Source organism: Struthio camelus, chromosome 3, assembly GCF_040807025.1.
Source record: "Struthio camelus isolate bStrCam1 chromosome 3, bStrCam1.hap1, whole genome shotgun sequence".
NCBI lineage: Eukaryota > Metazoa > Chordata > Aves > Struthioniformes > Struthionidae > Struthio > Struthio camelus.
Window position 1 is genome coordinate 21,513,659 of NC_090944.1, and position 12,221 is coordinate 21,525,879.

General features: G+C 34.4%; 1 protein-coding gene across 3 annotated transcripts in view; it reads left to right on the top strand.

The window, feature by feature from the left end:
• The window catches only part of NBAS (NBAS subunit of NRZ tethering complex), a 187,445-nt gene that overhangs the window by 101,882 nt on the left and 73,342 nt on the right, over positions 1 to 12,221 (top strand). For all 3 annotated transcript variants that reach the window (XM_068937157.1, XM_068937158.1, XM_068937159.1), the window contains 2 exons: positions 3,970 to 4,193; positions 8,585 to 8,695. In XM_068937157.1, coding sequence (XP_068793258.1) covers positions 3,970 to 4,193; positions 8,585 to 8,695 — 335 coding nt within the window. The remainder of the gene's footprint in view (positions 1 to 3,969; positions 4,194 to 8,584; positions 8,696 to 12,221) is intronic.

Consider the following 12,221-nt stretch of genomic DNA (forward strand, 5'->3'; position numbering starts at 1 on the left):
GTAGCAAATGATTGTAATAAATAAATCCTGTATAAAACTTGTATTCTGTCTTTAGTCTGAATGTATATAGCTTAATTTACCAGCTGTCAGATATCATCATTTCATCTACTAGACTGAAGAGTGGTGGTGTTCCACTTTTTTTTGCCTTATACATGTTAACAGAGCGTAATCAAATTACTCTTGCATTGTTAATAAGCTCAATAGACTCGGAATCTGAAGATATTATCCATTATAAAGTATGTTTCTGAAGTCATTTTCATCATTCGTATGGTACTTTTCTCTTATTTTTAAACTTATACCAGAGCTTCAAAAAATAGAAGAGAACCTAGTACTGAGAAGCCGTTACCTTGATGACAAACATCAATGTAATTTTTTTGTTGTTCCTCATTACTCATGTATACATTACATTGATCCTCTAAGCTTCATTGCTCTGCAAGAACACGTACAGCAGTTTATCTTCCACTTTCTTCTCTTCCTCTCCCCATAACATTTTATCGTTATTTCGTTTTTGGGTTTTTTTTGATACTGTTTTATCACAGGGTTGGTCTTTGACCTTTGGTTTTCTATATGTTTTGAGGTGTTTTGTGTTTTTATTTATTTAATTTATTTTATTAAATCCTGATTATGAAACAGGAGGTAAAATAGGCTCAGATAAGAAAAGCAGTGAAACAATACTGACCAGTTTGATACAGAGTGGTCTTGGCAGAACTGCAAGCTAGTCATTACAGCTAGTCGTTACAGTAGGCGTTGTTTGGCAAAAGCATTAGAGGGAATATGATTAAGCTGATTAGATATGTTTATGTTTCTTTGAAGCATAAGCACAAAGATGCCTTTTGGGAAATGTAACCAATGGGGAATAAATGTTGACGTCAGTGATAGATCCCAAATGAGAGGGTGACAACTTGGTGGCATGTTATGGATGGAAGTAATGTTGCAAAAGTTGTAAAGGAATTTCAGATTAGAAGTGGTTGATTGTCTGACACATTGAAGAAAAGAATTGTTAAAAAAAAAAAAAGTTGAAATCTAGCTGTCTTAGTAGTATATTTTAAGTTATTGTTTTAAATACTGAAGTTACTAGTTCTGTCTTGCTGTAAAAAATTTTTTTGCTAAGCAGGAAAGACTTAAAATAAGTTATCTTCTCATCTTCAGAAGGCATTTCTGAAAGAAGTGTTCCGACATCCTTGTTTGAAATTATTTTCAAGATTGCCCTTTACTTTATAAACAATGCAGTATGTTGTGCAAGGCAACAAAAGGGTTTCTCATGCCTAATTTAATGTCTTGAAACCCAAGCACTTTTCACAGAGAAGGAAAGGTAATAACTGTTGAGTGTGTGCTTTAGAGAATTAAAATGCATATGATTCAAGTTGCTGTATGCTTCTATTATAAGTTCCTTTTTTATGGTTAGGACCACCTGACTGTATTTGAACTACTCAAGCTGACATTTTTGAATATCAAAATAGAGTTCTCTCTCTGGGATTCACTGGAAATGACCAAAACATTTTGAAGATGGAATTGGAGTAATACATGGTGCTTTTGGAGATTTAGTTTTGTTTTATTCTTTCAGCGTGATGTACAACGTTATATAACATAGTGGATAAAATTTTGAAACAAAAAATGGAGGCAATGTATGGTTGATTTTTTTTTTTTTTTTTTTTTCTGAAGTATCTCATAAAAGACAAATGGAAGGACCACCGTGAAAGTGCATCAGAGACAAGATGCAATCATGCTTTGGTTCCAGTAGTCTATGGCTCAGGAACTTCGTATGTCGCAGGTTCTACCTTGTCTTTAATAATCCTTGATGAGTGGCAATCAAGTCTAAATTCAAAGTCAAGCTTTATGGAAAACCGTGGAAAATCAGATGTGGTCAAGAATGACTAAATCAAAAAGGATGAGAAAGAATAGTTGTTTCCATGAGCATCAGTGCACTTTAACCACACAGTTGCATCCCAAGAGTAGCTCTGGGTAATCTGAATCTTGTTTTAATACTTAACAGGTTCTTTTGGTTCCATATGTTATCACTGGAACAAGTAGACTCCTGATGTTGTATTCTTATTTTCTTAATGGAGAGAGGGAAAACCTAGGGAAAGAGACAAGCTTACCTTCATCATGTCAGAAGCACCTGTATTTCTCTATGGTCTGTACAGAGGATTTAGGTAGTCAATTACACTAAACAGTCTTCCTCATCTTGTCCTGTCTTTCCCTTCCTCCATGCACTTTGTTTTCTAGCCAATCACCTAAAAATAGATACCAATGCGTATAATTAAGCAGTGGATTGGTTTCCAGGCAGTGTAATTGTATTGTAGAGACACCATTCTGGTTGCCTCTCTTCCATAAAAGTTCTTATTATTCTGTTACCAGTCTCCTAAGTAACCTTGAACTACTGATGTTTATAAAATCAATGAGTTCACAATGTTTAGAGGGCTTCAGAAAAGTATCATGTGGGGAGGGGAAAAAAAAACATATAATATGATTTGGTGAGTAGCCTGTCAGGCAGGACTTGAAAAAAAAAAAAAAAAAAAAAAAAAAAGCATCAATTCAGAATGACCAGTAAGTCATAGAAAAGTTCAGGTATGCCTCAAGGGTCAAACATTTGGTCCATTTTGTACCCTGCTGGGTACCGTAATTAACGTTCATATTGTAAGTTCAACTTACAATTCAGCAGAATCATTCTATAATAAAAATGAAGTGTACTTGTCCGTTACACTCAACAAAATTTCTGAAATCACAGTAGTTAAAAGAGTTTTCTTTTAAAAATACTCCAACTACATTTGGCATCTCTGGTGATTATTTACTGTAAAGCAGTGAGATTCACGAAAAGGTACTGGTGATGCTGCAGGTGGCACTCCTTCCTCAGTGGGCACCATGCAGAAGTTGCAGTGCTGCCTTGGGGGCATTGCACTGCTGGTGGCCTCATTATTCATGGAGGAGAGAAAATCAAGGTATTGAGCACTAAGTCATTCTTTACAAATCACAAGGACCTTCAGCCCCCCGACCTCGCTGCCAAGTGCGGATATCTCAACATAACTTATTATCCGGATTCTGAAATAATTGCAAACTCCCTAATGTATGCAGGTTCCTTTCCCATTTGAAATGCTTGTACTGTATTAATTTCCTATTCTAAAGTGTTGCATGGGGTTGATATTGTGGGGTTTTGACTGCAGAAGTTAGTGGCTGATTAAATATGCATGTGATGTATGGTATCTATAGTAGAAAACTTTCATCACAAATCCAAGTTCTATAAACAAAAATGATTGTAATGCACAGATGGTCAATACTGTATTATTTGGGAGTCTCAGTTGTCATTGTACAAAATGAATGGGTATAGGCCATTATTTCATAGGCCTTTTGTGTTTAATTTTCAAATGTTGCAACAATTCCTGCTGTTTACAAGTAATCAGTGCTTGAGTACTTTAAAATGCTAAGCTATTTCTTTTATTTATTCTATAAAATAAAGGCATATAAGAAAATCAGTAATTAAAGAAAATTATTTAATAAATTTGCAATACTGATTCCATTCTTGTTCTTGAGGTAGATTTCCTGGGGTTCTTTTTTTTTTCAAGTAAATTTATTTGTAGCATTTATAACTGGCAGATTATTAGTGTTTGTAAAAGAAATTTGCAAAAATTTTTTTTTCTTTTACAATCGAAGCGTCTTATAAATTGGCTACCTTGTTCAATGTTAATAAAATTAAGAGTTTTTAAACTAAATTTACATACAGTGAAGTTCTAATTAGTAGTAGTTGAGGTAAGTAAATTTGCGTAAGTTTTGTAGCATATGGAATGACTCTGAAATATTCCAAAGGGACAAATTTCAAAGTTGTAGAAATACCCTTTACGTAAAATTTTGAATTCCATTGTATCAAAAAATAAAGACATGTCTCAGTTCTGAGCATCAGGTAAATTACAGAGTGATAAATTTGTTACAGAAATTAACGGTGTTTTTTTAGTCTATTTTCAATTAATTTCACAGGCAGATCCAAAAGAGCTGATTAAGATGGTCACAAAGCATGTTACTCAGTATGCAGACTGGCCCGAAGAAATAGCAACTCTGATAAATCAGTTGCACTACTACAACGAACGACTGCTGGATTTTACTCAAGCTCAGGTGCTTCAAGGGCTTGGCAAAGGAGTGGACGTGCAGAGGTTTACAGCAGATGGCCAGTACAAGAAAGAAACTATATTGGGATTGGCAGAGTAAGTAATGTCTATTCTGGTTATATTTTTTATTTTTAAATTGAGTTACTTTAAGCCTTAAAGCAGGAAAGTAAGTTTTCAATAGTGCTGATGTTTAGAAGGGTTGGGAAGTTACCAGTTGCATTAGCTGTTTATAGTGGAATGCTGTTATGAATGCACGTGTGTTTATTCAACTACTGCAGGCAAATGAAACGTTCCTCAAACAAACAGATTGGTAAAATTTCATGGAAGACTTTACTATTTACTTTTTGTTCATTAACTGCTAATATTATTCATCAAGGATGAATGAAATAAGAGCATAGATGGAGATCTGATCTCTTCCTCTCATCTTGTGTAAATCTGCTCTTGCAATCTATTAAGGTAGGCCCAAGCATCAAAGCTTATGTATCAGCAATAGCAAAAAAAACCTTCAAAACAAAACAAAAAACCCTTCAGTACTGAATTTAAATGATAAATAATCTGTACTTACTTTTAGTAATTTAGATAAAGCTACTATATATTACAATTTTTTCCTATATTTATCCAGGATTACAGAAGCCTTCACTGAAGGTTCCCCATGTTCTAAATTTTAGAATGCTTTTTTTCTCATTTTTAGGTTATCGAGACTAGAAAACAGAAATTCTGTAAGCTAGTAATGTCTTTTTAAATAACGTTTTGTTAATATCTGCGTGCAGATGCTTAAAACTGAACATATGAACTTACTTGAACTCTAGGTAGTTTGAAGATGATCACAGTTGATTAGCTACTAAAAGACTAGATCAACAGAAGAGCTCTGTGCGATGCATACAATGCTTATTAGGTCATATTTTAAAACTAATTTTTAACTCATGCATAATAAGTTTTTGAAGAGAATATGTAGGTATTTACAAGTTTTCGTCCATGTAGTTGCTTATGGCTACAATTTCAGTAGATAATGTTTAGAAAAGAACATTGATGTGAAATTGTGAATAAGAAATAGTACTGTAATCTCATGTTTTGAACACTATCTGCTGCTTTGCATTTATAAAAGCAATGGAAATTGTAGCTGTATAGCTTGATCATGAGTTTTAGTACCACGTTCATTAAGATAGCTTACAGGCATCTTTTAATTTTTTCAGTGGAGTTCACTGTTTTGTTCTTTTTACTCATTGAGCACAAAGCATATCAGTCGTGTGTTATTAACTGAATGACACATGTTGATGACTTTCTGCAGTATGTTCAATGCAAAAATCTTCTTACTATTAACAAATATTTATTTCGGATGCAGCCTGTTTACTTGCTTTGTATACTTAGAATGCTGTAGATATAGGGTTTTTTTTTTATATATATAAACAAAATAAATACGAAGAGGAAGTTAGCAAAAACTAAGTTTCACAACATGTATTTGAGAATAGTAGTTCCATATAAGGCAGTTGCAAAGATTCAATTAATTACTTGTTCAGCTCACAGCTTTCTTGCTTTAATCTTCTCAGTTGACTCCTATGTGCATTTTCTAATGAAAACAATGTGCAAATTTAATATGTTTATGTAGCATATTTTTTCCTGCTTATTTCTGAATTACCATTAAATGCCTTCTGTTTTGAATCTTTTACTAAGTGCTTTTTGCAGGAACAATAACACCTGGAAGAGATGATATCTTATTTACAAAGAAGCTTTTTACTAGAACTTAGTAAGCAATTTACTAAACTACTTAACAAAATAATGTCATTTTAATCTTCAGTATTTTGATGTAGTCTCATGAGAGCTTATTATGCATTACTTATCAAACATTTAAAGATCTAGGTGCCTCATAGACTTGATCAAGGTTAGTTTTCAAGCAGTTTGCAATTTATTTGGGCAAAATAAAGATAGAACAGATCTAGGAAGGAAATAAAGGAAAATAGAGCAAGGCTGAATGGAAATTCCTGCACAATCAGCTAAAGTTCTATGTCACTTCAGGCCAACTATGGCATATAAGTTTTCTGAATGAATTTTTACTTTTTATAACTTGAAAGCCATTTTTTTTTCTTTTATCTACTTCTGAGTTTCCACTCCATTGCTGCTTCTGTTAAAACATTGCTCTGAAACTACCTCTGTGATGGTTAGAAGGTACTTTAACTTGAAATCAGAAGTTGGTTGTAACTATTGCCTGTTTTGTTCTAGCCTTAAGTCTTATCATAAATACTTGTTTTAGATTTTTATTCCTGTGTTAACATGAGTGAATGGATTTAGAAAAAAAATTGCGGTTATGAAGTGATCTACGTTGCCATTTATCTTGTGCTTGTTAGGTTCTTAGATTTTGGTGAATATGAGATACATCCCTTTCCAGAAAATAAATCAGAGAACCGTATGGCACAACAATAAGCCCAAGTTTCTAGATTTCTCTGAGCTTGGAGATAGCCATCAAAAACGCCACTGAGGGCTACTGCACAGGCATGTCTTCAATTTTTTTTTTTTTTGGGGGGGGGTCAGATTTGGGGAGAGGAAGAGGCAGAGGCAAGAACCATCGACAAAAACGATCCCTTATTTTGTTTTTGCGCCAGTCTGGGCCCAGGAACACACAAGAAGTATATAAAAACGGGATAGCACAGTACCTGTTAGTGGGGGTTTCACCAGCAGGCAGGCAACCAGGGCTGGGTGTGAAATGAGGTGTGCAGCAGAAGGTTACAAGGTCTTTTACAAGGTAGTAGACACTTTTTTTTGGCTTTCCAGTATATAAAAACTGCTTATTCTCATCTTGTCAATATTATCTTGATAATGAATAACATGTTACTGTTCTCCTTTTGAATAATATTGTTCCCTTAAACTATTGCCTTGCACTGCCACTGCATGCCACTCTTAAAACAGCAAGACAATGGATTTTTAGTAAGGCTTAAGAAGTTCTAAGGGGAATGGATCCTGCTGTATGATATGATAGAGTTACACATGATGGGGTTTTTGTTTTACTCCTAGGGCAATAGTTATAATCTGAGGGTTAGTACTTTCGACAGCAGGTTGTTTCAGCATTATGTTCTTTCCTGTCGTGTTGCTTTTCCAGTCTGAAATCTTATTTTAATTCTACGATATCACAGATTCCACATGTAAGCCTTGTTTAGCATAGATAAAAATATGAAAAATACGATATAGATCTACATTTTGATGAAGAGGAACTGGAAGGATATATTCTTTAATCTGTGGGAGGTTTTCTGCTTTTTTGGGGTTATTTTTTTTTCTTTTCTGCTTGCCTTTGTTGCCATGGATGGACCATGACGATGGTCTAGATAACGCAGTGCTACAAGCTCTTTGCTCTGCAAAGTTATCTTTTCCATGATGTTGTAGAAAGAATGTGAAGAATCTAAGGAAGATGTTAAACATAATATGATAAAGCTACTTAAGTTTATACATTAAGTTCTTTTTAATATGAGTTTATTGAATGGTGGTGTTAATAGTTGGTAAACTAGTTTACTGACAGCCACAATGGTTTTTGTAATAGTTTATGATAGGTACGACTTTTTTCTTAGTCCCGTATGACTTTTTAACCAAGGAACTTAATGCAATGTGGTCAGCACTATTCACTTTAAATTTCAAGAACTTTGAGGTGTTTTTTTTTTTTTTTGAAGATCTATTAGAATGCGATGGTAAGCAGGTAGTCTTTTTCATAGAATTGTCCCAAAGAAAAGAAAACCAGCATCAGCCTTCATAACTTTGAATTGCTTCTGTACCAATATGAAAACAAAGCCTATGTGGCTGTAGGTGAGCCATACTAGCTTTGGTGGATTAGTGAAAAATAATATGAGTTAGCTTCAAGCTTCCATCACTTAACAGTTTTTCTATCTGTCATTCTGTTAAAGGGGTATGCAATAACAGAAAAAAAACGTTTGCAATGTTTCTAGGGCATTTACAAAGTAGAGTTGGACATCTTCACACCTTCTTTCAGTCTGCACATGCTAAAAATGTTTGTCTGTAGACTTCTGGAAAGAGCTTTGAGGATACATATACCAGTTGTGCTAAAAACCTGTACCTGTTGTAACTGAATTAAATAAATGCTGACTGAAGCATTACATCCTTTGTCATTCTGTAATTGAAATGAAAAAAAAAAAAAAAAACTGATGTTTTTACTTGAGTACAAGTGATGAGCAGAAAGCTGACTCTCATTGAGACCAAGCTATGTGTGGATCAGGTGTTTGTCTTTGGGAAATCTCTGCTGTATTTTGATTTGCGTGGGTTTTTTCAAATGCAGTACTGAATATAAACTAATGCAAGAAGGAATGCTTTAATGTATTTTTATTTAACTATGAATAAAACTAGGGAATTAAATGTAGCTTCTTGGCTTATGGGAAAAAAAGATTCAGAAGAAACCATGTTTTTTCTAATGTAAATATTTATTTTCATGTTGTGTCTAAGGGGCTTTCTGTAACTCTTTCTCATTTTAATTTATGGCTTTTTTTTGAAAGAACTCTTGAAGAAAATGTTTACAAGATTGCTGTTTCCCTGGCTCAACGATATAGTGTTCCACTTTGGGAAGTTTATATGACCCATCTAGAATTTTTATTCACTGACAGTGGGTAAGTTCTCTCTCTCCTTTAAATCAATTAATAGTTCTGCTACATGGAAATATGTCCTAGTCCAAGAGAGAATGGCAGTATATTGGCAGAATTTGGTTTCTATTTTTCTTATTTCATGTGTTGCAATAGGTTATTTTTTCTGTTTCATCTTTTTAATATGATGCTGTTGTATTCAGCCACAAAAATCACTGTTACAAGCAGGGATAGAAATCCTACAAGTGTCCGTGTGCATCTACTTGTTCTTATAAGTATCCTGGGACTTTGTTTCAGTGTGCAGATTTCCATGGCTTTTAATATTTAGTGATCTCTTTCAGTCGTTGACAGAAACACATCCCTTATTTACAGTCCCTTAGAATGTGTTCCAGTGTTTGGATTTTTTTTTTTTTATGTTAAAATGTGTAGTGACAGGGTAGAGGCTGGTGTTTCACATACTTTTAGAGAGCAGGCAAATATTCAAGGAATGCTCAACACTCAGCTCTGAAGGTGTTTGAGAGAAGGAAAGGAGTGAATCCAGGAAGAGCTCATGAATGGGTCCAGTATTTATTCTCCTTTGTCCATATATCACTGATACAGGAACAGGTTTGAAAATTAATGAAAAGCATCAGGAAGGTGTAATATAAAGTTTTTAGTAACAAGCGCTAATGATAATGCCAGACACATGCAACCTTACAAGTATCCAGAAACTAGAATTTAGAAATTTAGAGAACACTTTTTCACAAGGTGTATAAATGTATGTCATGCTAATTAAAATGATGCAAGGGCTGTATTTGGGTGTCATGATTTACAATTTAGTTATAAATTATAGCTAGGGATAGTAATTGCACTTGTATGAAACAAATTTTCTTTTTTTTAAGATTGCTCCTCTTCACAGAGTTTGTTCTTTCATTCTTTAATAAGTTTTAATAAGACCAGACTTGTGCTATTTATTGCCATCTCTTCTACATAGTAGTAAAGGAAAAAAGTACATTACTAGATTTTCTCAATCCCCTTATGCTATTTGCCTAAGTTTCAATTTTTAGGAAAGGACTTCTCTACAAAATGTTTAAGTGTCTGAAGGGAGATTGTAAAGAGGATGGGGCCAGACTCTTCTCAGTGGTGCCCAGTGACAGGACATTAGGCAAAGGGCACAAACTGAAACCCAGGAAACTCCATCTGGACGCAAGAAAACAATTCTTTACTGTGAGGGTGTTTGAGCACTGGAATAGGTTGCCCAGAGGTTGTGGAGTCTCTGTCTTTGGAGATATTCAAAACCCAAGTGGACACGGTCCTGGCAACCTGTTCTTGGCAACCCTGCTGGAGCAGGGGGGTTGGAGCGGATGATCTCCGGGGTGGGTCCCTTCCAACCCCAGCTATTCTGTGGTTCTGTAGTATAGCAGCTCTTATCTGCTATTCTGAAAGACATGACCAAATTAGTCTAGTTTCTTTCAAATCTGAGATTGTAAAAGCAGCTTTAGCTGGTAGCCGTGCTTGTAGCTCTCAACATTTAACTATTAATTAAAAAGCTTTAAAAAGTTATTTTATAAAACATGAGCCATAAAAAAAATGAAGACTGATGGATGTTGGGACAAGATCTGACAAGATGAAATAACATTCCTGAGACTTTTTTCCTCTCCTTCCATAGAACAGAGAAGTCCTATCATCTAAACTCTGACACTCCTAAATTATTTAGTGCTTTAAGCAGAATAGGCATTACGGGTGTAAACCTGGCACTACTAGGTTGGGGGTAAAGGAACCGACTGACTTCTCTGGGACTAGCACATTAGCTAAGGTATATTACAGCAGTTTTCTATCACTCTCTTTGTTCTGTCCTCTGTGAGTTACTATTCATAGAATTCTAAATTCAGTGGAATACAAAACGAGGACCTTTTCCCTAATGAATTCAAAAAGATCTTGGAAATTGCTGTATAATAACATAATAAGCTGCTAAGTATGTTTTTGTTGTATCATAATCTCATTTTAAAGTTGATTGACAGCATATGGCCATTACAGTATGTTTTAGTCTTGGGATTATGGCATTAATAATGCATGCATCATTATGCATTCATTCTGAAATGAAAATAAGTTTATTCTAAGACTTAATCTCTTTTAGGAAATTATGTAGAATTTCTATAATCCTCTTTATAGGCAGAATCTCCGAAAAAGCACTTACGTAGTTCTTACTGATTATTTCTTTAGCTGATGACAGATATGCATAACATGATTTTCTGCTGTGCTGTGAATTTGAGTTGGATGAAAACTGTTTAAATAAAAATGCATTTTTTTCAGTTCTTTGGAAATGATATATATATATTTTGAGAATCTCATCTAATGATTACAAAATTCTATAAAATGCATTTTGTAACTTGAAGGACAGGAAAACTTTGTTTACCTGTCAAGGAGTCCATTCCAGAATCTTTCTGAACAACAGAATGAACCTTCCCCTCGCTTCCCCATCCCCAAAACAAAACACCCACCCACCATTAAAACTCTATCTGTAGATTGTCTCAGCATAGCTGAAAGCCCATCTAACTCATTGTTTGAATTTCAGATATGGACAGAAGAATGTATTTGTATTGCACACATATATCACTTCTCACTGTCTGTTTTGACTTACATTAAGAACTTATTTTAATATATGATACTTTATATTTCCCTTAATATGGTAGAACCAGTACAGGTATCAAATAACAAGAATTTATGATCTGACAATAATACGTACAAAATTGATAACCTAGTTGTGGGTTAAGTTCTAGATGTACAATTCTGTTTACCTCAAAAATAACTCTTCCCCACAATCAGATTCATTTTAAACTGACAGAAGGTTGCATTTGTAGGATTTGAAATAAGCAAATCATTTTGAAGAGTGGAAACTGGGCATATTTTACTTGGATATTGAAGAGAACTACTAATTTCTTTGTTGCATTTCTGTCCAGGAAAAATTGAGACTGAAATTGTAATCAATTTAAGAGTTAGAAAAAATTCAAATGAGATTAGATGACATCCGATATCTAATACAAGTGTTAGGGAGTTATAATTTTTTCAGCTGTGAGTAACAATCCGTGTTAGGTTTTGCACATTTAGGTTGTATTTTTTTTCATTTGAATTCTGTCAATATCTGTATTTAAGACTGTTTATGCTATTTTTAACCTTTAAAAAATTGGAAATAGAATACTGGAAGAATATTAGCATCTCTTGAAAGTTCAATATAGTGATTATATGTACAGTAGGTACATAGTGAAAGACAGAATTGTGGGATTCTCAGCCTTCTTTCTCATCCAAGAATGTTACCAGCATTTCCATCCAAATCCCTGTGAGCTGCTCAGGTTGACAGCGCGCCAGCCTCAGTGACCTGAACCTATACACTTGAGCTGGACCTTTTCAGTGCAGAAGATCTGTTGTTTATGAAAGTAGGCATATGTCCAGTGCATATGTACAGGAAACTTTCTTTTAACTTGCAGCTGAGAGGTGCTAGAAAATCCTGGTGTCCAATTAGAAGTTCTCCTAACTTATCACATCCTGGTTTTCATAGCAGATGAGCACCTGTGGT